Source organism: Oncorhynchus masou, chromosome 23 (genome assembly GCF_036934945.1).
Source record: "Oncorhynchus masou masou isolate Uvic2021 chromosome 23, UVic_Omas_1.1, whole genome shotgun sequence".
NCBI classification, from domain to species: Eukaryota; Metazoa; Chordata; class Actinopteri; order Salmoniformes; family Salmonidae; genus Oncorhynchus; species Oncorhynchus masou.
In genome coordinates this window covers 49,915,162-49,939,366 of record NC_088234.1, presented here as the reverse complement: position 1 = coordinate 49,939,366, position 24,205 = coordinate 49,915,162, and the positions used below count along the sequence as shown (strand labels likewise).

Genomic DNA, 24,205 nt, shown 5'->3' with positions numbered 1-24,205 from the left:
CGAACATGCATGCATACACACAGAAATCAGAACCATGGACAGCCACATATTTAGCTTGGAATACATTGTTTTTGGAATCTTTTAGTTATCACTGTATTAGACTAAACCAAGGTGATGATGTTGAAATGTTGAAGTTGAAATGGTGCTGGCATAGTGGAGGCAGCTCCTGTTTGTGACTTGCAGTAACTCTGTGGTTCTAAATCAATAGTTGTGTAGCAGTCCGAAAATGTCTGAAACATTAACTTGCTTGACCATGCTGTAGGTCATGTAATTGTCTGTTACTGTACAAGCAATATGCTTTGTGGACTTCACTTAGAGTGGTTGATATCGGGTTTTATGATAAAACAAAAAGGTCTTTAGGCCTATACTGTATAGCATGTTCACAAGGCAAATGAATTAACAGGATGTATAGAGCAAACAACGCAATTATCACAACACAGGTTGTAAATATGGCTTGGCTTCCCCAGTGGTTTTACCCACGCACCGCTACTGGCCCTGTGTCTAGGGCACTGGGGTATATAACACGAACGATCTCGGAAGGGGTATGAGCATTGAACGCAATTGCGTAACCCCCTCCTGTCTGCGATAAACGGATCAGCATCTCGTCACAGTCTCATTCAGCACCGGACTTGACTCATTCGTTTGCGCAGGTAGGCAATACTTTCCAATAACTACGCATGTGATACATTGTTTCAAATCTAATGCTGTAAATGGCGAATGACTGAATGTTTATATTTTCAATTTGCCCTTACATTGTTGTGCGTAACGTTTGTGGGCGTGTGAATATTGCATTGTTGTTGGAAGCCGACAGTCGACCGCTAATGCGCATAGATAGGCCATATTCGAGTAAGCGTAGGCGATGAGAGAACATGGCGGCAGAGGCAGGACGGTTTGGAAATCCAACTAAATCCTCTAGACTTCATCAGAATTATCCGGTCGCGCAGCTAATTGTAGCACCTACATTCCTGTCACCTGTTTTTAAATAGGCTTACATGGACAGCAAAGTCAAATGAACAGTGGAAAAACAAAAACTATTGCAAAGAAAAATAAACTATTGCAAAGCTACCATAATTTTATTTTAGAAATAGCAGTCAGTTCTGGTGAAATCTGCTATCAGCTCCCAGTGCACCAAGATAAGCATGCAGAATTAGGCTACTGTAATCATTTCCATACATTGCTCACCTAATGAAATGGTCGGTCATAAATATCAACAACCTAGGTTGTTGATCAATTTTGCAATTGGAAAATGAGGTGAATTTGTGGTGTTTCTGTCATTGTCATGCAAGTCAATGAAAAGGAAACAACACGACTGTCCTAGTAAAACCGGCATTTATTTAAATATAATATGTGTTATTCCCCAGCATTTAACCTGTGCATTCCACTGCAGTAGTCTGGCTTCAGAAATGGATGCTGCACATTCAATGCCAAGGCTCATGACAAAATGGAGGAATGTCTGAGGTTACAGTTAGCAAGTTGATATGGAATAGGGAGGATATTCAGTGACATAAGAGCTGATTGTCTCAATGTCTCACTGCTGAGCATTGGCAGGTAGCCTAGCGGTTATAGTGTTGGGCGAGTATACCTGAGCCGAGGTGAAAAATCTGTTGATGTGCCCTCGAGCAAGGCACTTAACCCTAATTTGGTCACTGTACTACTTCTGACCCTGTTAAACAACATTTCACTGCACCCATCCGGTGTGTGACCATACACATTGTTTTGGGTGGCAGAGGAAAGGAGGGATAACCAGCTAGAAACTAACTGTGTCTTGAGCTTGATGCAGTTCTGTGCCCACTGACAGTTTGCTAACATTAAATGATTGTTGATTGGTCTCGTGGTGCCATTTATGTGAAATTGTTTTTGTGTGTAAACTGTGCTTGTCCTTAGAAGTTTTGCTGAGGCAGTAGCTGCTGGGGCTGTTACTCAATGGGAAGTCAGCTGTAGTGTCCTTGTCCATGGTGCTGTAATTCACTGTATTCCCTTGTGGAGTCTTTGCCCAGGAAATCCTTTCAGATCCATAGACCTTGCTGCACTTTTCCACCTGCAGACTCTCTCACTGTCACTTTAACCAGTCAGCCATGGGCAAGGAGAAGCTCCACATCAACATTGTGGTGATCGGCCACGTGGACTCTGGCAAGTCCACCACCACTGGCCACCTGATCTACAAGTGCGGTGGCATTGACAAGAGGACCATCGAAAAGTTTGAGAAGGAGGCTGCTGAGGTGAGTAAGAGTTGGTACTGTACTTTGCAAACATCTATTGCTAGTCCGTTCTTCTGTTGGCCAACGTGTTGTAAAAGGGCTCAGTACACTGCTGTTATTGTATTAACCAATAATCTTCATAGGCTACCTAAAGATTGAGTTATATTGCCATATATTGTCTAATTTGACAATACATCTTGGCAATAGAATTCACTACCATTGACTTCTCCTCAGAAATGTCATGTAACCAGTGACGTGTTTTTTCTCAGATGGGGAAGGGCTCCTTTAAGTATGCCTGGGTGCTGGACAAGCTGAAGGCAGAGAGGGAGCGTGGCATCACCATTGACATCTCACTGTGGAAGTTTGAGACCAGCAAGTACTACGTCACCATTATCGACGCCCCCGGACACAGGGACTTCATCAAGAACATGATCACTGGAACCTCCCAGGTCTGAATCACACAATGACACAGTCCTTCCTTACACACAGCCACCTGCCAGGTCTTCATTCAAGTGCCTGGAAGTCTATTATTAAACTTGCAACTGTGGTTTTCCAGGCTAGCTTATAGCTGTACTATAACCACAGGCAATTTGCGGACTCAAAGTGCCATCTTAGTTGCATAGGACTTTTGAAAACTAATTGTATTTATTATTCACATGTTCTGGTGTTTACAGGCAGACTGTGCCGTGCTGATTGTGGCAGCCGGTGTGGGTGAATTCGAGGCCGGCATCTCAAAGAACGGGCAGACCCGCGAGCACGCCCTCCTGGCCTACACCCTGGGGGTCAAGCAGCTGATCGTGGGCATCAACAAGATGGACTCCACTGAGCCCAACTACAGCCAGAAGCGTTATGAGGAGATTGTGAAGGAAGTCAGCACCTACATCAAGAAGATTGGCTACAACCCGGATACGGTAGCCTTTGTTCCCATCTCTGGCTGGAATGGAGACAACATGCTGGAGGCCAGTCCTAATGTACGTAAGCAAGAAGCTAAAGGGCATTTATTTTTATCTTTATACTAGGATAGCATTGCAGCCACAGTGAGCGGTCTGAGTATATGTAATATAATCTAGCAGTGTGCCGATTTTGTCATACACGTAAACGTATCCGTTTTATCACTTGATACGCGTAAAACCAGGAAGTGCATTTTAAATGCTGCTAATTAAATGCTGGTAAAGCCTATACCTCTAGTGCACATTACTGCGCATTGTTAGGTTCCGTCACTCAATCACACACATTGTTCAAAGGTAAACGACCCCGACAAATAAATGCACATTAGGGCCATTTACTTAGTCCTATTATCAACAAAATAAGCTAATAAATACCCTAATACATGGCTGGCTACTGCTGCATGCAGTAGCCAGACGCAGATTTAGAGGAAGATAGGCTAATTTGCTTGCCCCATATATTGTTTCACTGCAAAACCTCTCTGCCGACACTTATGCCACAACATTTTTACAATTAAAATACCAACATTGGTTATTTCATTTTAGAATAATCTGTCACTCGGTAAACATGCCTGGGCCAGAATAAAAAATAGCAAGAAGCATGGGCTAGGATCACGACATAAGATGTCGTCAACAACGGAATAATTATACTGGCAGACAAAGTAGGACTACTAAATAACGCCAAGTAGACAGAATATATGGCCTTAAAAGTCTACAGAAAAGAACTAGATTGTTGTTCAATCACTAGCTACAGATTCATACATGACGTTTGGAGAAGGGGAGACTTGTGCCCCGAGAAGAGTGACTGTTAGTGAAACAGCTGTGCATGGCTGGGTCAATTAGAGCAGACGGAGAGCGGCTTATTCTAATTCAATTGTTGCAGCAGGCTCAACAAATAGTCCGCCAGTTTCTTTACAGACAGAAGAACTAGTCAATAGTTTGGAGCACACAGCGCTTCACACTGTTTTAGTGAAAGATGTGTGATGGCAGCTGAAAATAAAACATGTCCGATCACTGATAATTACAAAAAAAATACATGTCAATCGTATTATGAAAATTCTCCATATTCGTTATGATACTAGTTTTATCCGAGTATTCGGGACACCCCTAATATAATCTGCTCTCCGCTTTAATTTGAAGAAAGTAAGTCAATGAAAAATGTGGCGCACAGCACACTTTATAACTTTGATCTACTGCTCACTCGGGTCTCCTCCATCCTCAGATGACCTGGTTTAAGGGATGGAAGATCACCAGGAAGGATGGCAGTTCGTCCGGGACCACCCTGCTGGAAGCTCTGGATGCTATTCAGCCCCCGTCCCGCCCCACCGACAAGCCCCTCCGCCTACCCCTGCAGGATGTCTACAAGATTGGAGGTGAACATCGCACCCACCTTAGAGGCTGCCCATCCATAATGATACATTCTAGGGATGTAACGATTCACAGATATGCATCGGCCCCTGATTCAAATGTTTAAGATACAAGTGCCACAGTCTGCGTACCCAGAACTGAAGCATACATCAGTCCGAAAATGGATTAAAACTTAACAAAATCGCAGGCTCAGTTATATATACAGTGGGGCAAAAAAGTATTTAGTTAGCCACCAATTTTGTAAGTTCTCCCACTTAAAAAGATGAGAGGCCTGTAATTTTCATCATAGGTACACTTCAACTATGACAGACAAAATGAGGAAAAGAATTCCAGAAAATCATGTAGGATTTTTAATGAATTTATTTGCAAGTTATGGTGGAAAATAAGTATTTGGTCAATAACAAAAGTTTATCTCAATACTTTGTTATATACCCTTTGTTGTCAATGAAAGAGGTCAAACGTTTTCTGTAAGTCTTCACAAGGTTTTCACACACTGTTGCTGGTATTTTGGTCCATTCTTCCATGCAGATCTCCTCTAGAGCAGTGATGTTTTGGGGCTGTTGCTGGGCAACATGGACTTTCAACTCCCTCCAAAGTTTTTCTATGGGGTTGAGATCTGGAGACTGGCTAGGCCACTCCAGGACCTTGAAATGCTTCTTACGAAGCCACTCCTTTGTTGCCCGGGCGGTGTGTTTGGGATCATTGTCATGCTGAAAGACCCAGCCACGTTTCATCTTCAATGCCCTTGCTGATGGAAGGAGGTTTTTCACTCAAAATCTCACGATACATGGCCCCATTCATTCTTTCCTTTCCACGGATCAGTCGTCCTGGTCCCTTTGCAGAAAAACAGCCCCAAAGCATGATGTTTCCACCCCCATGCTTCACAGTAGGTATGGTGTTCTTTGGATGCATCTCAGCATTCTTTGTCCTCCAAACACGACGAGTTGAGTTTTTACCAAAAAGTTATATTTTTGTTTCATCTGACATTTACATACATTTACATTTAAGTCATTTAGCAGACGCTCTTATCCAGAGCGACTTACAAATTGGACCATATGACATTCTCCCAATCTTCTTCTGCATCATCCAAATGCGCTCTAGCAAATTTCAGACGGGCCTGGACATGTATTGGCTTAAGCAGGGGGACACGTCTGGCACTGTAGGATTTGAGTCCCTGGCGGTGTATTGTGTTACTGATGGTAGGCTTTGTTACTTTGGTCCCAGCTCCCTGCAGGTCATTCACTAGGTCCCCCCGTGTGGTTGTGATTTTTGCTCACAGTTCTTGTGATTATTTTGACCCCACGGGGTGAGATCTTGTGTGGAGCCCCAGATCGAGGGAGATTATCAGTGGTCTTGTATGTCTTCCATTTCCTAATAATTGCTCCCACAGTTGATTTCTTCAAACCAAACTGCTTACCTGTTGCATATTCAGTCTTCCCAGCCTGGTACAGGTCTACAATTTTGTTTCTGGTGTCCTTTGACAGCTCTTTGGTCTTGGCCATAGTGGAGTTTGGAGTGTGACTGAGGTTGTGGACAGGTGTCTTTTATACTGATAACAAGTTCAAACAGGTGCCATTAATACAGGTAATGAGTGGAGGACAGAGGAGCCTCTTAAAGAAGAAGTTACAGGTCTGTGAGAGCCAGAAATCTTGCTTGTTTGTAGGTGACCAAATACTTATTTTCCACCATAATTTGCAAATAAATTCATTTAAAAATCCTACAATGTGATTTTCTGGATTTGTTTTCTAATTTTGTCTGTCATAGTTGAAGTGTACCTATGATGAAAATTACAGACCTCTCTCATCTTTTTAAGTGGGAGAACTTGCACAATTGGTGGCTGACTAAATACTTTTTTGCCCCACTGTATATAAAAAAATGTATTCTACCTTCTGGAAATGTCTGATCTATTGTGACAACTGATGTCGGCTCCTTCTGTGTCAAACTGCATACAACTTTGCTGACACTGCAAAATACAAATGAATCAAATTAATTCCAATGCGAGTTAAGTGCCCATAAATGGAACGTAATTTCCTTTTTATACACTTCTCTCTCTACGCATATTCTGACCTTGAACTTAAGCATTATTAACCCTCTATTCGTTTGGGGTGCAGATTTCTTTTTAAGTTTGACATCTCAGCTAGCAGTGGTTCTTCCTTTAAAAGTTACGGGTTTATACTGTGACCGTTTGTGGTAGATGGTGGCATTCTGTCATTGCACCACACTATCACAATGAGGAGTTAGAACGCTGATCTATCGGTAGGTCTAAATTGTGGTGTTTTCAGTCACTCTCTCCTCCTGCATCAGGCAACAACAACAACTGTCGGTGGTCCTGGGGTTAAGAGAGAACTTGGATAAATACAAAATGGGGGAATTTCACTTGACATGTGTGTAATATTTGTGTTGTGGAGAAATGACCAGGCAGGAGACGGGAGTACAGTTAGTTTCCGTTTAGTCAAAAACCCCTCGAGCTCTACAGTTCCCGGCATTCCAGTGCGCATGTGCATTTCCTATTAGGTGTAGTAGCGTAACACTGCCGTAATGCATTACTGCTTAGTAACAGCACAGTAACTAATATAAACAGATGTAGATCCCAGATACTACACTCCTCCCCCATAGTGTTTAACTCCCAGAGAACAAGGTAAATATGTTAGGTAACTACTAATGCAATATCTGAACAATGCATTCTTAAACATTTTTCAACTACTGGGTTGAAGCAGACTTTTCAGAGCCCAGCACAAATCCAGGGGATTATTCTGCCCCGAAGATGGAGTTTGTGTCCTAATAACTAACCCAGGTAATGTCCTTTTTCTTTCCTTTTATCTAGGACATATTAAAGTGTTTGTTTTGCTGTCCGTTACCTCCTTAACCAGCTCAACTCACAGGTCAAGCTTTTGAGGTGCCCTTCGCTGTCGAATAGGATATCTCCGCTCCTCCTGGGCTTCCTGTGGTGGGCCAGGTTCGGGTGGAAGGTCAGGCTTTGTCTCTCCCGTACGTCCACAGTCAGGAGAATAGTCCTGGGGGTCGTTATTGTTCTCTCGGCATGTCTCTGCTGGGGCGTTGGACCGTAGCAGATGATCCACATGAACGTTGACCTGGCGATGACCAATTTGGACTTGGTAAGTCAAAGGTCCTCTGCGTTGCAAGATCACACCTGAGTTCCACAGGAGCTTGGGGTGTCTGAAATCACGTACCATCACCCTCTCTTCCTCTTTGAATTCTCTGACAGTCTTTGAGTGTCTGTCATGAGCTTTCTTCTGCTGTAGCTGGTGCTTTGCCACAGTGCTTGACAAGTCTGGTTTCAACAATGACAGGCGGGTACGTGGTTGGCGTTTCAGAAACAGTTCAGCTGGTGTACATTCCATTACTGTGTGTGCGGTGTTACGGTAAGTAAACAGGAACCGGGGAAGCCTTTGGTGGATGGGCACAGACTGAACCTCGAGTCTAGTCCAGGCCTTCTTAAAGGTTTTCACGGCTCTCTCCGCTGCTCCGTTTGATGCCGGATGGTAAGGTGGTGACAGGATGTGCCTTACTCCGTTGTTCTTGAGAAACATTTCAAAATCGTTTGAGGTGAATGGGGGGGCATTGTCCGATACGAGCTCCTTGACTAGTCCAAAGGATGCAAACAGGTGTCTGAGAAGATTGATGGTCTTCTCAGCTGTGGTCAGTTGAGTAGGGAACACTTCCATCCACTTGGAATGGACATCGACGACAACAAGGAAATGTTGCTTGTCAATTTCGGCATAATCCACATGGATGCGTTCCCAAGGTGTAGCAGCCCAGGACCATGGATGAAGAGGTGCAGCAGCAGGCTTGTTGCAAACAGCTTCACAAGGTGAACAGTGGCCTACATGCTGTTGAATGTCCTGATCCAGTCCAGGCCACCACAGATAACTGCGAGCGAGTGCTTTCATTCGAGTGATCCCTGGATGTCCCTCATGCAGGTCAGATAGCAGTCTCTTCTGGAATTTGTGAGGTACCACCACCCTTGATCCCCACAGAACACACCCTTGATCAGTGGACAACTGGTCTTTCTTGTCGATGAATGGACGAAGGTTATCGTCATTTACAAAGGTTGGCCAACCGCCTAATGTTAAGTCCAAGACTTTGGAAAGCACTGGGTCTTTCCTTGTTTCCTCTGCTATGTCAGAAGCATATATGGGCAGTTCATCAATGAGAGAGATCTGGAAGACTGCTCTATTATCTTCACTGTCGGAGTCACTATTGCATGGTAGTCTTGATAGTGCATCGGCATTTGCGTGATCACTGGATCGTCTGTACTCAATCTCGTAGTCGTAGGCTAACAATATCAGAGCCCAACGTTGCATTCGAAGTGCAACAAGGGTTGGTATAGCTGATTTTGGACCAAGGATGGCCAACAGAGGCTTGTGATCTGTCAGCAGTTGGAACTTCCTTCCGTAGAGGTATTTGTGAAACTTCTTCACTCCGAATATTATGCTCAGGGCTTCCTTCTCAATTTGAGCATAATTTTTCTCACTTGGTGACAGAGTCCGTGATGCAAATGCAATAGGGTGTTCTTCACCTGACGGTAGAACATGTGAGATGACGGCTCCTACTCCGTATGGAGATGCATCACACGCGAGTCTCAGCTTCATCTCTGTGTTATAGTGGGCAAGCAACTTGCTCTTTAGCAGACGCTGTTTGCAAGTTTTGAATGCTTCTTCGCATTGTGGGGACCAATTCCACTTTGTATCGGCCTGCAGCAGTTGGTGAAGCGGATGCAACAATGTGGACAAGTTTGCCACAAACTTTCCGTAATAGTTCAGGAGCCCCAAAAATGACCTCAGCTCTGAGATATTTGTGGGTGCTGGTGCGTTTACGATTGCTTCCACCTTGGTGTTGGTTGGGTGCAGGCCTTGTGCATCAATCTTGTATCCGAGATACTCCACTGAGTCCTGGTGGAACTCACACTTGCTGCGTTTCATTCTCACTCCGTATTTCTCCAGTCTTGACATCACTTTGTCCAGCACTACAAGGTGCTCTCCAATGGTTGGTGCTGACACGAGGATGTCGTCCATGAAGCACACAACATGGTCTATAACGTCCAAGATCTGATCCATTGTTTGTTGGAATATGGCTGGAGCTGTGGAGATTCCATAGGCCAACCGATTGAATCTGAATAGCCCCTTGTGTGTATTGATGGTCAGATACTGTTCTGACTCCGGATCCAGCTTCAGTTGCTGATAAGCGAATGCCAGGTCCGGCTTACTGAAAACCTTCCCACCAGCCAGAGTGGAAATCAGATCTTCAGCGTTTGGTAGTGGATATTCCTCTGGTAGTATTCAGCGATTTACTGTGACCTTGTAGTCATCGCACATTCTGACGGTCTTGTCTTTCTTTGGGACTACAACAATCGGAGCGGCCCAGTTGCTCCTCGCTACTTTCGTGATTACGTTATTCTTCTGTAGGCGGTCCATTTCCTTCTCTACTGCTTCCTTAAGAGCATAGGGAACTGGACGTGGTTTGTGAAAGATAGGCTTGGTTCCTTCTTGCACTCGTGACTTTTGCTGTGAAGTTTTGTATTTCACCGTAGCCATCTTTGAAAAGTTCTTTGTGCTTCTCCAGCATGTTAGTGAGTGTAGCCTGACTCACTGGTTTGTCATTTCTCAGACTGAAGATTTCTCCCCAGTTCAACTTGATCTTTTGTAGCCAGTTTCTGCCTAGCAAGGCTGCTTTTTCTCCTTTAACAATGACAAGCGGTAGCGTCCACTCCTTCCCCTCATACCGGACTGGTACCTGGATCTGCCCTAACACCGGAATAGTGTCACCAGTGTATGAAGAAAGGCGGATGGACGCGGGCAGAAGAGGGCACTCTTTCAGTTCTTTGTAGAGTCTCTCTGGAACCAGGGATACAGACGCTCCGGTGTCCAGCTGCATTTTTACTGGTTTTCCCGCTAACTCCATGTTGAGATAGATTCCATCTTTTAGTTGTTGAGCTGTGTACACTGTGAACAGTTCCACTACTGTTTCAGTTGTACCTTCCTCTTCTTGTGCTGCGTCTGACACTTTGTGCGCTCTTGCTGTGCGTTTTGAGGCCTTACACACTCTCTGTAAATGTCCAACCTTTCCACAATTGTGGCACTTTTCATTTGGGAATCGAGCGACTTGGCTTAGACCTTTGAGATGTGGGCTGCTTTGTTCTTGTGTAACCTTGAGGACGGGACTGAAAAAAGTGTGACTTTTGTGAGCTTTTTCCACCACGTGCATCACTGACCTTGTGAACACCTTTCTGACGTTCTGCATGTCCCGATAGCTCAATAGTATCCCTGTGGGCAAGCTCGAGTCCAAGTGCTATATCACAGGCTTTCTTAAAGGTCAGGTCCTTCTCTGACAGGAGCCTTCTGTGATATGCTTCACCTGTGAGACCACATACAAACTTGTCTCGGAGAGCATCATCAAGAAATCGTGCAAACTCACATGTACTTGCCAGCCTTTTCAAAGCAAGGATGTAGTCAGCCACGGTTTCCCCTTGACTCTGGTGACGTTGGTAAAATCTGAAACGTTCTGCAATGAGAATTGGCTTAGGCTTGAAATACCTTGAGAGTTTCAGTCAGTTCTGCATAGTTCAACTCCACTGCTTTCATTGGTTCAATGAGACCTCTCAGCAATCCATACTCAGTTGGACCAAAACACTGAGAAATACGTCTGCTTTCTTTCCATCTTTGATTTCATTTGCAGCCAGCCAACACTCCAAACGCTCCAAATAGGAATCAAAATCCTCTTTTGTAGCCTCAAACTCTGGTACTCGACCAATGGTTGCCATTTTCACAGTTAATTGTTCAGTTTCCTTATATTCCTTAATTTTCTGAATATTCATCTACTTCTTCACTTCAGAAGTTTCTGCAATTACTTCATTCACTGCACTCATTTGTATTAATGTACACACCGTGTTACGTCCCTTCTTCCTTTTTTTTCTTTTTCTTGACAATATTTCTCCACTGAGATCGCCTAATTTCAATGTGTTCAATGACAGTTTCTTTTATTTAACCACCAGAGGGCAGTGTCGCTATTCTGGACTCCAATAGTCTTGCTACTTGGCAGCTCCTGAATACTGTACTAGCAGTGCTAGCAGTGCTTAGCCTTCTCTACTGGCGAAAGAAAATAAAAAATAACTGACGAATTACAAAATTATTTTCAGTTTCATTACTCACGCAACATTCTTCCCTTCAAGCAATGTCCGTTTATGTAGTTTAATCACCTCGTCGCCACTGTAATATTTGTGTTGTGGAGAAATGACCAGGCAGGAGACGGGAGTACAGTTAGTTTTCGTTTAGTCAAAAACCCTCGAGCTCTACAGTTCCCGGCATTCCAGTGCGCATGTGCATTTCCTATTAGGTGTAGTAACGTAGCACTGCCGTAATGCATTACTGCTTAGTAACAGCACAGTAACTAATATAAACAGATGTAGATCCCAGATACTACACTGTGGACTGACGATTTTACCCAAAAAATATTCACAGTGAGCTTTTGGTTTCTCTCCATCTGAATACAGAAAAAAAAATGGAAATATCTAACTGCCTCTACTTACAAATTAGTAAGAATGTCTCATCCAATGTTCAAGAATGCCCTTTTTCCCTTTATTCAAATTACAACAATCGCTCACTTTCAGTTATTTGAAACGAAATCAACAAAATATATTTTTTAAACAATGTGATTATTATAATTAACCCGACATTAGAATTATATAAAAAGCCTCTTAGATATTCTCACAGATCAGATTTGCCCTTACGAAAAATGCCCCTTAGATATTTAGATATCCTCCAATCCTCTAAATTAAATTGGCGGAGAGTCAGGCGGCATTGGCGGAGTTGAAGAGGGCGAGGAACGGGGGCTGCTTTATATAATTAACATTCTATTATTTATTTATTTTCTGTTATCCAAAAATAAAATGAACAATTCAATTCTTTAAGAGACCTGTTTAAGTAGTATTTTGATACAGGGAGAGAAAACAAACGTAGCAGGCTGTGCATTCTGTAAACAACGTTTCTAGGATGGGCTAATAGCAGGACAATAGACTCAACCTGGTTCCTCTCTAGGTTTCTTCCTAGGTTTTGGCCTTTCTAGGGAGTTTTTCTTAGCCACCGTGCTTCTACACCTGCATTGCTTGCTGTTTGGGGCTTTAGGCTGGGTTTCTGTACAGCACTTTGAGATATCAGCTGATGTACGAAGGGCTATATAAATACATTTGATTTGATGATAGTCTAATAGCTCGGCTACAGTAGGTGTGAACCCCCCAACCACCATGTATTAAGTACTCAAAAGGTTTACATTTCTAACTCTATACCTCACGCAACCGCAAAATGTCAGATCAGGCATAAATTGTACAGTATTGATGCTTTCCTTAATAAAATAATGATAGAAATACTCTTTCAAAATTCAGATGTTTATTTCAAATATCAGCAGGACCAATGGGGAATAAATATCACTGAATGACAGGGACTGGTCTTGATAAATAAATCAGATTTTTTATTTGGAAATGTTAGGATCATTTTGCTTTTCACTCAGTCCCTTAGTAGCCTAGGCCTACTCCCGACCAGTCCACACAAGTTTCTTCAACTGTCTTCTGACTGTGATTAGAGTGATATTGATTGCCTTTGCCGATCGCTCATCATCTTCAACCATCAGTGAGTCTATCTTACAGAGTCCACCAAATGCATTGTTTTAGTACTCTACAACTCAATTTGCCCCCCCCCCAAAAAAATGCATCAACACCTTAAATATATTAATTTATTATTAACCCTGCATTATAATTGTAATGCAGATGTTTATTTCATTATGGATCCATAACGAATTGCTATGGGAATAAATATCATTGAATGACGTGGTCAACTATTTCAGCACCGCTTCTCGCTCCTGGCTTTATTTTCACTGAATCTCTGTTTGGCTATTGGTTAGCCTACAATTAGGGTGTGGAAATGTTAGGATTATTTTGATCTTAGTACAGTAGCCTACTCCAGACCGGTCACGTACAGCGTCCTGAATGTTTCGTTTTTAGTTTTTCTTGGAATAGAAACACCATAATATTAGTCTAATTAATTAAGCTAGATTTCATAAAATCAATCCCATATACTATGTTCTTACAAAAAAAATATTTAAAATTCTCTAGTTCAGCCGATATATAAAAAGGTCAAATGATTCTCAAAGATGCCCTCTGGTGGTCAAACTTGCACTAATTAGCATTAAAAATGGCAACAATCGCTGACACTTAAATAACTTGACATAGAATTCTGCGGCGGCCCGCAAGGTGTGGTGCAGAACGGCACAACTTTTAAAGGAAGAACTACTGTACACCGTATTCTGACCTTGAACTTATTCCTTCATAATTCCTCCACCTTTATGCGCGATGAAACAATGAATAAGGTCAACCAACCTGTCAGTTCCGAATGAAACATCTATCCCCCCCCGCAATAGAAATAACGCCCTTCTCCATACACTAATTTACAAATTGATAAGAGGTAAATGTGTAAGCGGATTGTAAATATGAATACATTGTTTTAGATCTATTTTACAATATCACTGGAGACGTGAAACCAGTCATATGGCATCTAACAGAAACACATCAACATATCACATTTCCCACAGTGAAGTTTTATAAAACGCTGGCCTTAGCTTGGGTCTCCAAATTTCATCCCAAGTTATAGGCTTCTGTAACCATGTGCAAATGACAGTAGAGTGCCAAACCTGGAGTTGAATTATGATTTCTAGAATGTTTAATACAATTTTTGTAACAATATACAGTGTTAAATATTAGCCACTATCAGTAGCCACCGTCAGTTAAACCTGCATACATTTATAATGGTCATTGACTTGTTTGTTTAATTTAGCATCATTCCATTACATCGTTAGTTTACCTATGGTCGTGTGGTTGTTCCTGTGGATCGCATTAGGCTAACATATTACAAGTTGTGCAATAATTTGGGACATGTAGCCTATTCGAATCATTATGGGACTCAGACCATACGTAGCAGTTTAAACCTAGAGCACAGTTCATGACAAAAACACTGTTCCATGATTAGTGAGGATTATTAGGGCAGATTTATAGGACTACTGTTCAACCCCTATTGTACACTTTACTCACCTTCAATATTTAATGGATTGAACAATAGGGCAACTTTCAGGATTCATCAAACCACTTTCACTAATATATTTAGTACTTAAAGGCTCTTCCATATCAGTTTTGTTTTCTCTTTTCTTTCATTTTGCCCTGGATGGTTTGAGCGGTCTGTCTTGCAGAAGATCCAGAGCATGGTTTTTATTTTTAGGCTTTTGGAGCAGATGCAGGTATAAATATACAAATCATCCAACAAGGTGCTGGACCAGGCTCAAAGAAAATAATAAACTAGTCAAATTAATATAAAAAACTGAAGATCAGTCTGACTAGCACCTAGGGCTCAGAACAACCCTAACTAACCTCTGCAGAGACAGGCGGCAATCTTCCTTCCCATAAAGCTCTACATCTGAGCATGTATAACCTGGCAGAGACCAGGTGACAGGAAACACTTGGAATTGAAAGCACTTTGTCAAACTAAGCCAAGAAACACTTTGCAAAGTAAACAACTACAATAACAGTTTAGATACTATAACCTGTACAATACAGAATTAACTAGAATATTTTAAGAACTGGACTAGGGAAGAAACTCTTCACCCAATTAGTAATGGAGTGTCCCTTAATGAGCAGACAATGATGACCTGTGCACATGGAGGCCACACCTCTCCACATGCTACAATACAGGTCAAACATTTGTAAGTACTGCTTCAGACTGGCAAATAGTACTGCCTTAGACTAGCAACATAAATAATAAACAATCTGATTTACATCATGTCTTCAGTCATTTGTAGTCAATGTTTAGAAATGATTTATTATAGTTCAAACACAGGTGACACTCAACCAAAATTATTATTTGGTGAGGTGACCTAGCAATTATATTAGTGTATACTGTTGAATGGGATTAGTGAGGAAGCACAGTTCTCTCACAATTCATGAATACTTTACTAACCCGTGTCATAATATGGACTTGGTCTTTTACCAAATTACTATCTTCTGTATACCACCCATACCTTACACAACAACTGATTGGCTCAAACTCATTAAGGAAAGAAATTCCACAAATTAACTTAACAAGGCACACCTGTTAATTAAAATGCATTCCAAGTGACGACCTCATGCCAAGAGTGTGCAAAGCTGTCAAAAGGCAAAGGGTGACTTCTTTGAAGAACCTCAAATATAAAATATATTGATTTGTTTAACACTTTTTTGGTTACGACATGATCCCATGTGTTATTTTATAGTGTTGACGTCTTCACTAGGCCCAGCTCATGAGCTCCATCAACAGCAGATTTTATTTAGAATGGAAAATCTAGTGTTTATGCAAATGTTAGTGCATCAAACTGAATCGCAACAAAACGTTTCAAACTAAAACTCATCGTTCCTGTAACGTGTCAGAGTCCATGTATCTAGATATGTATCGAATCGTCTTGAAAGGGAAAGATGCACATCCCTAATACATCCCTTCCTCATCCTCTCTCCACCTTCACTTTCTTATCCGCGCTCCCTCAGGTATTGGCACAGTGCCTGTGGGTCGTGTGGAGACGGGCATGATCAAGCCAGGCATGGTGGTGACCTTTGCCCCTGTTAATGTGACCACTGAGGTGAAGTCTGTTGAGATGCACCACGAGGCCCTGACCGAAGCAATGCCCGGTGACAACGTGGGCTTCAATGTCAAAAATGTGTCCGTCAAGGACATTCGCCGTGGCAATGTGGCCGGAGACAGCAAGAACGACCCCCCAATGGAGGCAGCAGTCTTCACTGCTCAGGTGGGCAGGGCCAGATAACACACTCACACCTACTGTAGAGGTGAAAAAACCATAGAACCAAAAGACATACAGCTAAAAATGTTTAATTATGATACACAGTGGTGATCACATGGATAAAAATATTGGTGGTGATGATACAGCTTGGCAGTTACTAGTAATATTCAATCTATTCCTTTCCTCATTCATTCTGCTCTTCTCTCACAAATATGTATTTGTGGCACAGTGTGATGAGCTGTGGGGAAAATTTTTTGGAAGTAAAGAGGCCAACATCTAATATCAGTGCTGATACAGGTGCTGACAGAACAACCATGTTGACTGTGTCTGATATCTTCTCTAGGTGATCATCCTGAACCACCCAGGTCAGATCAGTGCTGGCTATGCCCCAGTGCTGGACTGCCACACTGCCCACATCGCCTGCAAGTTTGCTGAGCTCAAGGAGAAGATTGACCGTCGCTCAGGCAAGAAGCTGGAGGACAACCCAAAGGCTCTGAAGTCTGGAGACGCCGCCATTGTGGACATGGTCCCGGGAAAGCCCATGTGTGTGGAGAGCTTCTCGGAGTACCCTCCACTGGGTGAGTACTGTTGGGTAGTATATCTCTTGGGCCTGGTTGGAATTCTTTGAAAATGGTTCCACTCTCCCTTGAAGTTACCTTGGATCTGACATCCTCTCTCTGCAGGTCGTTTTGCAGTGCGTGACATGCGCCAGACTGTGGCAGTCGGGGTGATCAAGGCTGTTGAGAAGAAAGCCCCCTCCACTGGTAAGGTCACCAAGTCTGCCCAAAAGGCCCAGAAGACCAAATGAATGTTGTGCTGTGCTGCCGACTCAAGAGTCACCCATAGCAGGACAGTAGTCACCCAACTCCACCCCCCTATCGGCTGCTGCAACTCCATAGTCAAAGACTGGTTAATAATCACAATGCATCGCAAAAGTATCAGAAGGAAAGAAACAAATATTAAGCCTAGTCCTTAAGACCGTGTTTGTTCCCCCTCTCATTTCAAAGTGGTTAGATTCATGTGTATTAATTTACGTTGTAATAGCACATTGCTAGTTTTAAACGTGTACTGTTAAATATGTGAATGACCATGTTCCCCATGTGTGAGATATTGTAACCATAGAGGGGCGTGTAAACTGCCACCCCCTTCCTCTCGGTACTGTAGTTATAAGTCACTCTTCACGTGGTCTGTTGTCTTGCTTTTAGTGTTTGTAAACTACCTGGTGCTTTATAGTAGCCTTTGGTAATTAACTCTTACAAGTACAAAATTATTTCTCTAAAGTGTATGTTGTGTTATATAGATTGTTGTACTCTAGGCACACTGAGTATACCAATAGTTGACTCTCCAATCACTTTTAATTGGCGTTTTGCTATCTTTGCACTGGAAAACTTTTAATTGGCAGAAGCTGTTGCACCTTACTCTGTTCGAGATGGCACAAGACTCGTCATGACATTAAAAGATAATTTAACCAACCAGAATGTCTCAACCCTTTTTCGATTGAAGTGAATCATTAATTGGTCTAAGCTGTGCGTTCTGTTAAATGAATCCTCTCTGGGGTTCATCGATAACTGAGGAGAAATCTTATACTGTTTAACTGAGTTTGCGTAGTCATTTGCCATTGTGTAGTAAACTAGTTAGAGGGTCAAGAAAAGTACAAGTTACATAGAGTATCTATCGGGGGCAGGTAGCCTAGCGGTTAGAGTGTTGGGCCAGTAACCAAAAGGTTGCTCGAATCCCTGAGCTGACGAGGTAAAATCTGAAGTTCTGCCCCAGCACAAGGCAGTTCACCCACTGTTCCCATCATATTGAAATGCAAGTCCTTGATGGAAGATGGGGATTTAGAGTTGTCATACATACATTTACCTGACAATAGCACATTTCTGTTACATGTATTTTGTATTACACTAGGCTGAACTCCAATGTATTTTCTAACAAGATACTTTTGAGAAGTAATAATAAAAAAAAAAGGTTCACCATTATGGCTCCCTTTCAAGTATATGAACTAAATACATATGCAAAGCATGCTGAGTATTATTCTAATGAGCTCCACCCCAAAACAAGGCAAATAATAATCCCCAGTGTGTTTTGCAGTTAATTTTGGTATGTTCACTTTCACATATTATATATTTTGTCATTTGTGCCCATCCCTAGTGGTAGGTAGAAGCTCAATCATTATGTGACAAGCGTGGGGTAGGCGTTAGTGCTTTTGTTTATTTTGGCTCACTAGCTTGCGACTGTATATAGCAAGGGGAGTGTTCACAATCACATTTCATCAAACCAAAACAGCGAAGACGATCATTTCTCTGGCATAGTATACACTAGTGGGTGTCGCATCACGATCATACATACTACAATGAGCCGGAGAGGGAAGACAAAAAAAAGTCCAGCAGGGCCCGCGCAAAGAGTCCAGCCGGGGCCAGAACTAGGGTGTGCCAAGAGTTTGGTTCGGGACAAGAATGGTTCCATTGGAGGTTGCCATGCAGTGATGGACACTAAGGACATATTCATGAGGAAAAGAAACCTAAGGAGCATAAGCAGCCTAAGTGCACCACTGAGGGAAAGCCAACTGTGCCACCAGAGACCGGTTCAAGGATTGTTGACTCACATCAGGATAAGATCCTGTTTACAACACTTGATAAATTAAAGATTAAGAGGACACATAAATCGGATTCATCAAGAATTGTCAATGACGTGGTAAAGTGTATAAGTGACCACATGAAAAAGTCTACAGAATGCTTCAAAGATGTAAATGTTCTGCACACTGGAAGTTACTACGAAAATCTAAAGGTGGGTCATTAAATTAAATTGTTCACCACCAACGTGACCCAAAACGCTTGCATGCCTTACAGATATCTTATGTTTTGATCAATATAGATTTCTGATCCCGACGAATTCGACGTGATGTTTAATTTTCCGGTGGAGCGGGTGGACATTCAGCCATTTGGAGACGATGGAGCTTTTTATAGCGTGGCATTTAAACGGGGAAAACACTCTCTGGATCGCTTCCAAAATAGGGACAACAAGGTATCTGCGAGTGAAATGCTTAAGGAGTTCAGAAACGAAGTTATAACGTCTGTGAAGAAACACAAAGGTGTGTAGAGCGCGCGCTTCTCAAATGCATAAACGATTGATTGCTTTGTATGTTGTATAAGTAGAAAAATGGTGTATCGAAAAACATTTATTTGCATTTCACTTCTTTCAAGACGTGTTGGTGGAGAAGAAGAAGAAGGGTTGCCCGGCGGTGACCTTAATGATAAACGGGACGGAAACTGTTCCCATCTCACTGGACATTGTTCTGGGACTACAGGTCAAATCGAGTTGGCCCACTTTCACCCAGGAAGGCTTCAAAATAGACACCTGGCTTGGGACCAAAGTGAAGAAAGAACTAAAGGCACATTCATACTACCTCGTTCCGAAATATGAGGGAAAGGGCACGGTGGAACTGGAAGGGGTCTGCGCTAAAGGTAACCATTCGGTCAACAAGATTTACACATAACATGCTATCACTTTCATTTGTGATGTATTCATTAATTAGAGTTCGGTAGAAAGGAGAAGTGGCATGTATGGCCTTTTGCCAAGTTTCCTAAATGTTTTTTCTTGTCGTGTTATGCATAGACTCTTGGCGCATCTCATTCTCGCATGTGGAGAAGAGTATCATAACAAATCATGGCTCCCAGAAGACCTGTTGCGAGGCAAGCGGAATTCGCTGCTGCAGGTAAGCCTACTGTAGTCATAATGCCCTGGCAAAACCTTGACAAATTGTCTGCTACAGTACAGGGAGTCATTAACAAGTATACTTTCCATGAAGTAGACCTTTAAATTGTATATTTCTTATTTTATTAACCAAACTCATTTACTTTGATAAATTGTGTATGATCATGTGTGCATGAGGCTACCCATTTTCTTCCTTCAGGAAGGACTGTCTGAAGCTTCTGAAGCACCTGTTAAGACTTTTGAAGGCAAAGGACCCTAGTCTGTCCAAGTTCTGTTCCTACCATGCAAAGACCACCCTTCTGCACGCATGCTGCTCCAGGACCAAGGACAGTGACTGGGAGGCGACGCAGCTGGGACCCTGCTTCCAGCAGCTGTTGAGAGACTTTGAGGGCCACCTGAAAGACGGCAAGCTCCCCAACTTCTTCATCCCCACACACAACCTGCTGGGCTCTGGCCATAACCGCAAGAGCTGTGTGACCCTGGCCCGGTGTATTGAGGAGCAGCGCAACAATGGTTTCCCCATCTTCGACTCGTGAGTCGGGACTACCTCGATCACTGCCCCCTTAGTGACTCACCCAGAGCCCTAATAGACATAAGTGGAGTATAGCTGTGGTCCCATACTGTTGTCTATGTTAAAAGCAATGGCATGGGCAGGAGGAATTGAAGAGCAGAGGAGAAAAAAGTCAGAAGTTACCATTTAATTCAGATCAGAACAGTTTTGAGTCTTCCCAGAGATGATACATGGAGAAGAGCAGTTGGCTCTCACTCAAATTATAAAAAGTTAATTTAAACTGTCTGTACAACACTATGAATTATTCAATAAAACAAAAATGTTCAACACAAAAAAGGATGAACGCTGGAGATTCCAGAACTGAAGTTGCAAGTTGCTTCTTCCTCTCCTAAAAAAGTAAGAAACACAGATTTGACAATTGGCAAAAGGATATGGATATGAGCTGTCAGTGAGGATTTTTTAACTGTTTAAAAAAAATAAAACCCAGGAAATCTTCCTACGAAGTACGTCAAAACCAGCTATATTTGGTGTGACCACACTGTCATATTATAAGACTCAAATGGTCTAACAGAGAGAATGTGTGTGCGATGTAAACGCACTGCATGTTCTGTTTTCCCACAGCATTTGTATTTCTGTTCAGCTTTTTCCACCAAAAGCGGTTTCTTTGTTAATAGCCATGCATTGGAATTTAAGGCCTGAGGGCAGTGGTGTTTTCAGCTGATTATCAATAAATTGCAATGTGTATGTGCCAAATATCAATAAAAGGGAATAAATAGCAAAGACGTCTCATCTGTGAACCCAAAGGACTCGGCTATTGTTAACACATCAGCCCTTCTCTTCACACATATGCTTAACCTGTGTACCTGTAATGGGTTAGAACCTCCAGTTAGACTCTCCTCTGTCTCTTACTCTTCCTCCCCCTCCTCCTCTGGGACCGTACATCTCCTTCTCTCGCTTGTGCTTCTCGTATCTCTCCGCCATGAGCACCAGCTCATCAGGTACCTCCTACACAGGGATTCAGGTTCAATCCAAATAGGTCTCATTTGTTAGACAATGTGAATACTGTCTGTGTGTGAGAGCGAGAAGAGTACCTGTCCAGCCCTCTCCAGGATGGGGATCAGGTCAGCAGCCTTCCTCCAGTCTCCTCTCGTTACCAAGGTGATAGAGGCCCCAGAGCGTCTACCAGTTATGAGACGAGGAAAAATTTAAAACTGTCAACAATGACACATCAGAAAAAAATATTTGACAATTCGTGAAGAAACATGCTGATATCTCTTGGAAGCAGCTCAGGTAGAGAAAGGAGACCCACACACACACACACACACACTCACTCACCCTGCCCGGCCCGTGCGGCCCACGCGATGGACATACTCTTCAATGTTGCGTGGGAAGTCAAAGTTGAAGACATGTGTGACGTCTGTGACGTCCAGCCCTCGGGAGGCCAGGTCAGTGGCCACTAGGATACGGACAACACCTATGGCAACACACACACATACATACACTACATGGCCAAAGGTATGTGGACACACCTTCAAATTAGTGGATTTGGCTATTTCAGCCACACAGGTTGCTGGCATTGAGCACGCACCAATGGCAATCTCCATAGACAAACATTGGCCACAGAATGGCCCGTACTGTAGACCTCTGACTTTCAATGGGGCACCGTCATAGGACGTCACCTTTCCAAAAAGTCAATGTCAAATTTCTGCACTGCACCGGTCAACTGTAAGTGCTGTTATTGTGAAGTGGAAACGTCTAGGAGCAATAACTGCTCAGCTGCGAAGTGGTAGGCCACACAACCTCATAGAACAAAAGAGTGCTGAGGCATGTAGTACGTAAAAACTGTCATCGGTTGCAACACTCACTACAGAGTTCCAAGCTGCTTTTGGAAAGCAACGTCAGCACAATTAATCACACTTCACTATCTGGCATCCGACAGACTAATCTGTGTTTGGTGGATACCAGGAAAACGCTACCTGCCCGAATGCATAGTGCCAACTAAAGTTTGGTGGAGGACAAATAATGGTCTGGGGTGTTTTTACATGGTTCGGGCTAGGTCCCTTAGTTCCAGTGAAGGGAAATCTTAACGCTACAGCATACAATTACATTCTAGATGAATTTGTGCTTCCAAATTTGTGGCAACAGTTTGGGGGTGGCCCTTTGCTGTTTCAGCAAGTTAATGTCTCCGTACACAAAGCGAGGTCTATACAGAAATGGTTTATCGAGATCAGTGTGGAAGAACCTGAATGGCCTACACAGAGCCCTGACCTTAACCCCATTGGGATGAATTGGAACACCGCTTGTGAACCAGACCTAATCACCCAACATCAGTGCCCGACCTCACTAATGCTTGTGGCTGAATGGAAGCAAGTCCCCACAGCAATGTTCTAACATCAAGTGGAAAACCTTCCCAGAAGTGTCGAGGCTGTTACAGCAGCAAAGGTGGGGGGCAACCAAATCCACATGAATTAATGTCCATGATTTTGGAAAAACCTGGTGTCCATGCACTACATAGCCAAAAGTATCTACCTCAATTACCTCATACCCCTGCACATGGAGTTGGTACCCCATGTATTTATTCCTTGTGTTATCTTTCAATACTGAAATAAATATATAGAATGCAACAATTTCATTGATTTGACTGAGTTACAGTTCATATAAGGAAATCAGTCAATTGAAATACATTCATTAGGCCCACCCAGTTGGGAGCCAGGCCCATCCAATTAAAATAGGCTTTTCCCCACAAAAGGGCTTTATTACAGACATAAATACTCCTCAGTTTCATCAGGTGGCTGGTCTCAGATGATCCTGCAGGTGAACAAGCTGGAGGGCCTGGGATGGCGTGGCTACACGTGATCTTCGGTTGTGAGGCTGGTTAGACGTACTGCCAAACTCTAAAAACTACGTTGGAGGTGGCTTAGGGTAGAGAAATGGACAGTCAATTCTCTGGAAACAGCTGTGGTGGACATGCCAAATGCACACTCCCTCAACTTGAGACACTTATGGCATTGTGGTGTGTGACAAATCTGCACATTTTAGAGTGACCTTTAATTGTCCCCAGCACAAGGTGCACCTGCGTAATGATATGCCCCACCTGTCAGGTGGATGGATTACCTTGGAAAAGGAGAAATGCTCACCAACAGGGATGTAGTCAAATTTGTGCACACAATTTGAAAGAAATAAGCCTTTTGTGTATATTGTTTGGAAGGGCCCATAAACAAGCATATCACTGTTAGTCTACAACTGTTCACGAAGTACACACACAAAATCAACCACACCCGTAGAGAGCGCGATGTCTTGCTCCCAGACAAACTAAACTTCTTTGCTCGCTTTGAGGACAATACAGTTCCACTGACACGGCCCGCTACCAACACCTGTGGGCTCTCCTTCAGGGCAGCCAACGTGAGTACCACATTTAAACGTGTCAACCCTCGCAAGGCTGCAGGCCCAGATGGCGTCCTCAAAGCATGCGCAGACCAGCTGTCTGATGTTTTTGGACATATTCAATCATCCTTATCCCAGTCTGCTGTTCCCACATGCTTCAAGAGGGCCACCATTGTTCCTGTTCCCAAGAAAGCTAAGTTAACTGAGCTAAATGACTACCGCCCCGTAGCACTAACTTCCGTCATCATGAAGTGCTTTGA

At 43.0% G+C, this 24,205-nt stretch overlaps 3 protein-coding genes across 3 annotated transcripts in view; 2 read left to right on the top strand and 1 right to left on the bottom strand.

The window, feature by feature from the left end:
* Positions 1-565: 565 nt before the first annotated feature.
* eef1a1a (eukaryotic translation elongation factor 1 alpha 1a) lies at positions 566-17,808 on the top strand. Its single transcript, XM_064932416.1, has 8 exons — positions 566-650; positions 2,045-2,219; positions 2,468-2,647; positions 2,873-3,169; positions 4,365-4,515; positions 16,086-16,342; positions 16,680-16,914; positions 17,020-17,808. The coding sequence occupies exons 2-8, from the start codon at positions 2,076-2,078 to the stop codon at positions 17,142-17,144; spliced, it is 1,389 nt and encodes a 462-aa protein (XP_064788488.1). The 5' UTR covers positions 566-650; positions 2,045-2,075; the 3' UTR covers positions 17,145-17,808.
* On the top strand, positions 17,259-21,341 carry cgasa (cyclic GMP-AMP synthase a). The gene is made up of 6 exons (XM_064930902.1): positions 17,259-17,271; positions 18,834-19,123; positions 19,211-19,427; positions 19,540-19,800; positions 19,952-20,051; positions 20,250-21,341. The coding sequence occupies exons 1-6, from the start codon at positions 17,259-17,261 to the stop codon at positions 20,584-20,586; spliced, it is 1,218 nt and encodes a 405-aa protein (XP_064786974.1). The 3' UTR covers positions 20,587-21,341.
* The window catches only part of ddx43 (DEAD (Asp-Glu-Ala-Asp) box polypeptide 43), a 34,715-nt gene continuing 31,243 nt past the window's right edge, over positions 20,734-24,205 (bottom strand). Inside the window, exons 14-17 of the mRNA XM_064932417.1 lie at positions 21,897-22,035; positions 21,653-21,740; positions 21,425-21,566; positions 20,734-20,949 (exon numbers count right to left, since the gene is read on the bottom strand). Of these exons, the coding sequence (XP_064788489.1) occupies positions 21,435-21,566; positions 21,653-21,740; positions 21,897-22,035 (359 nt within the window). The 3' untranslated portion in view covers positions 20,734-20,949; positions 21,425-21,434. The remainder of the gene's footprint in view (positions 20,950-21,424; positions 21,567-21,652; positions 21,741-21,896; positions 22,036-24,205) is intronic.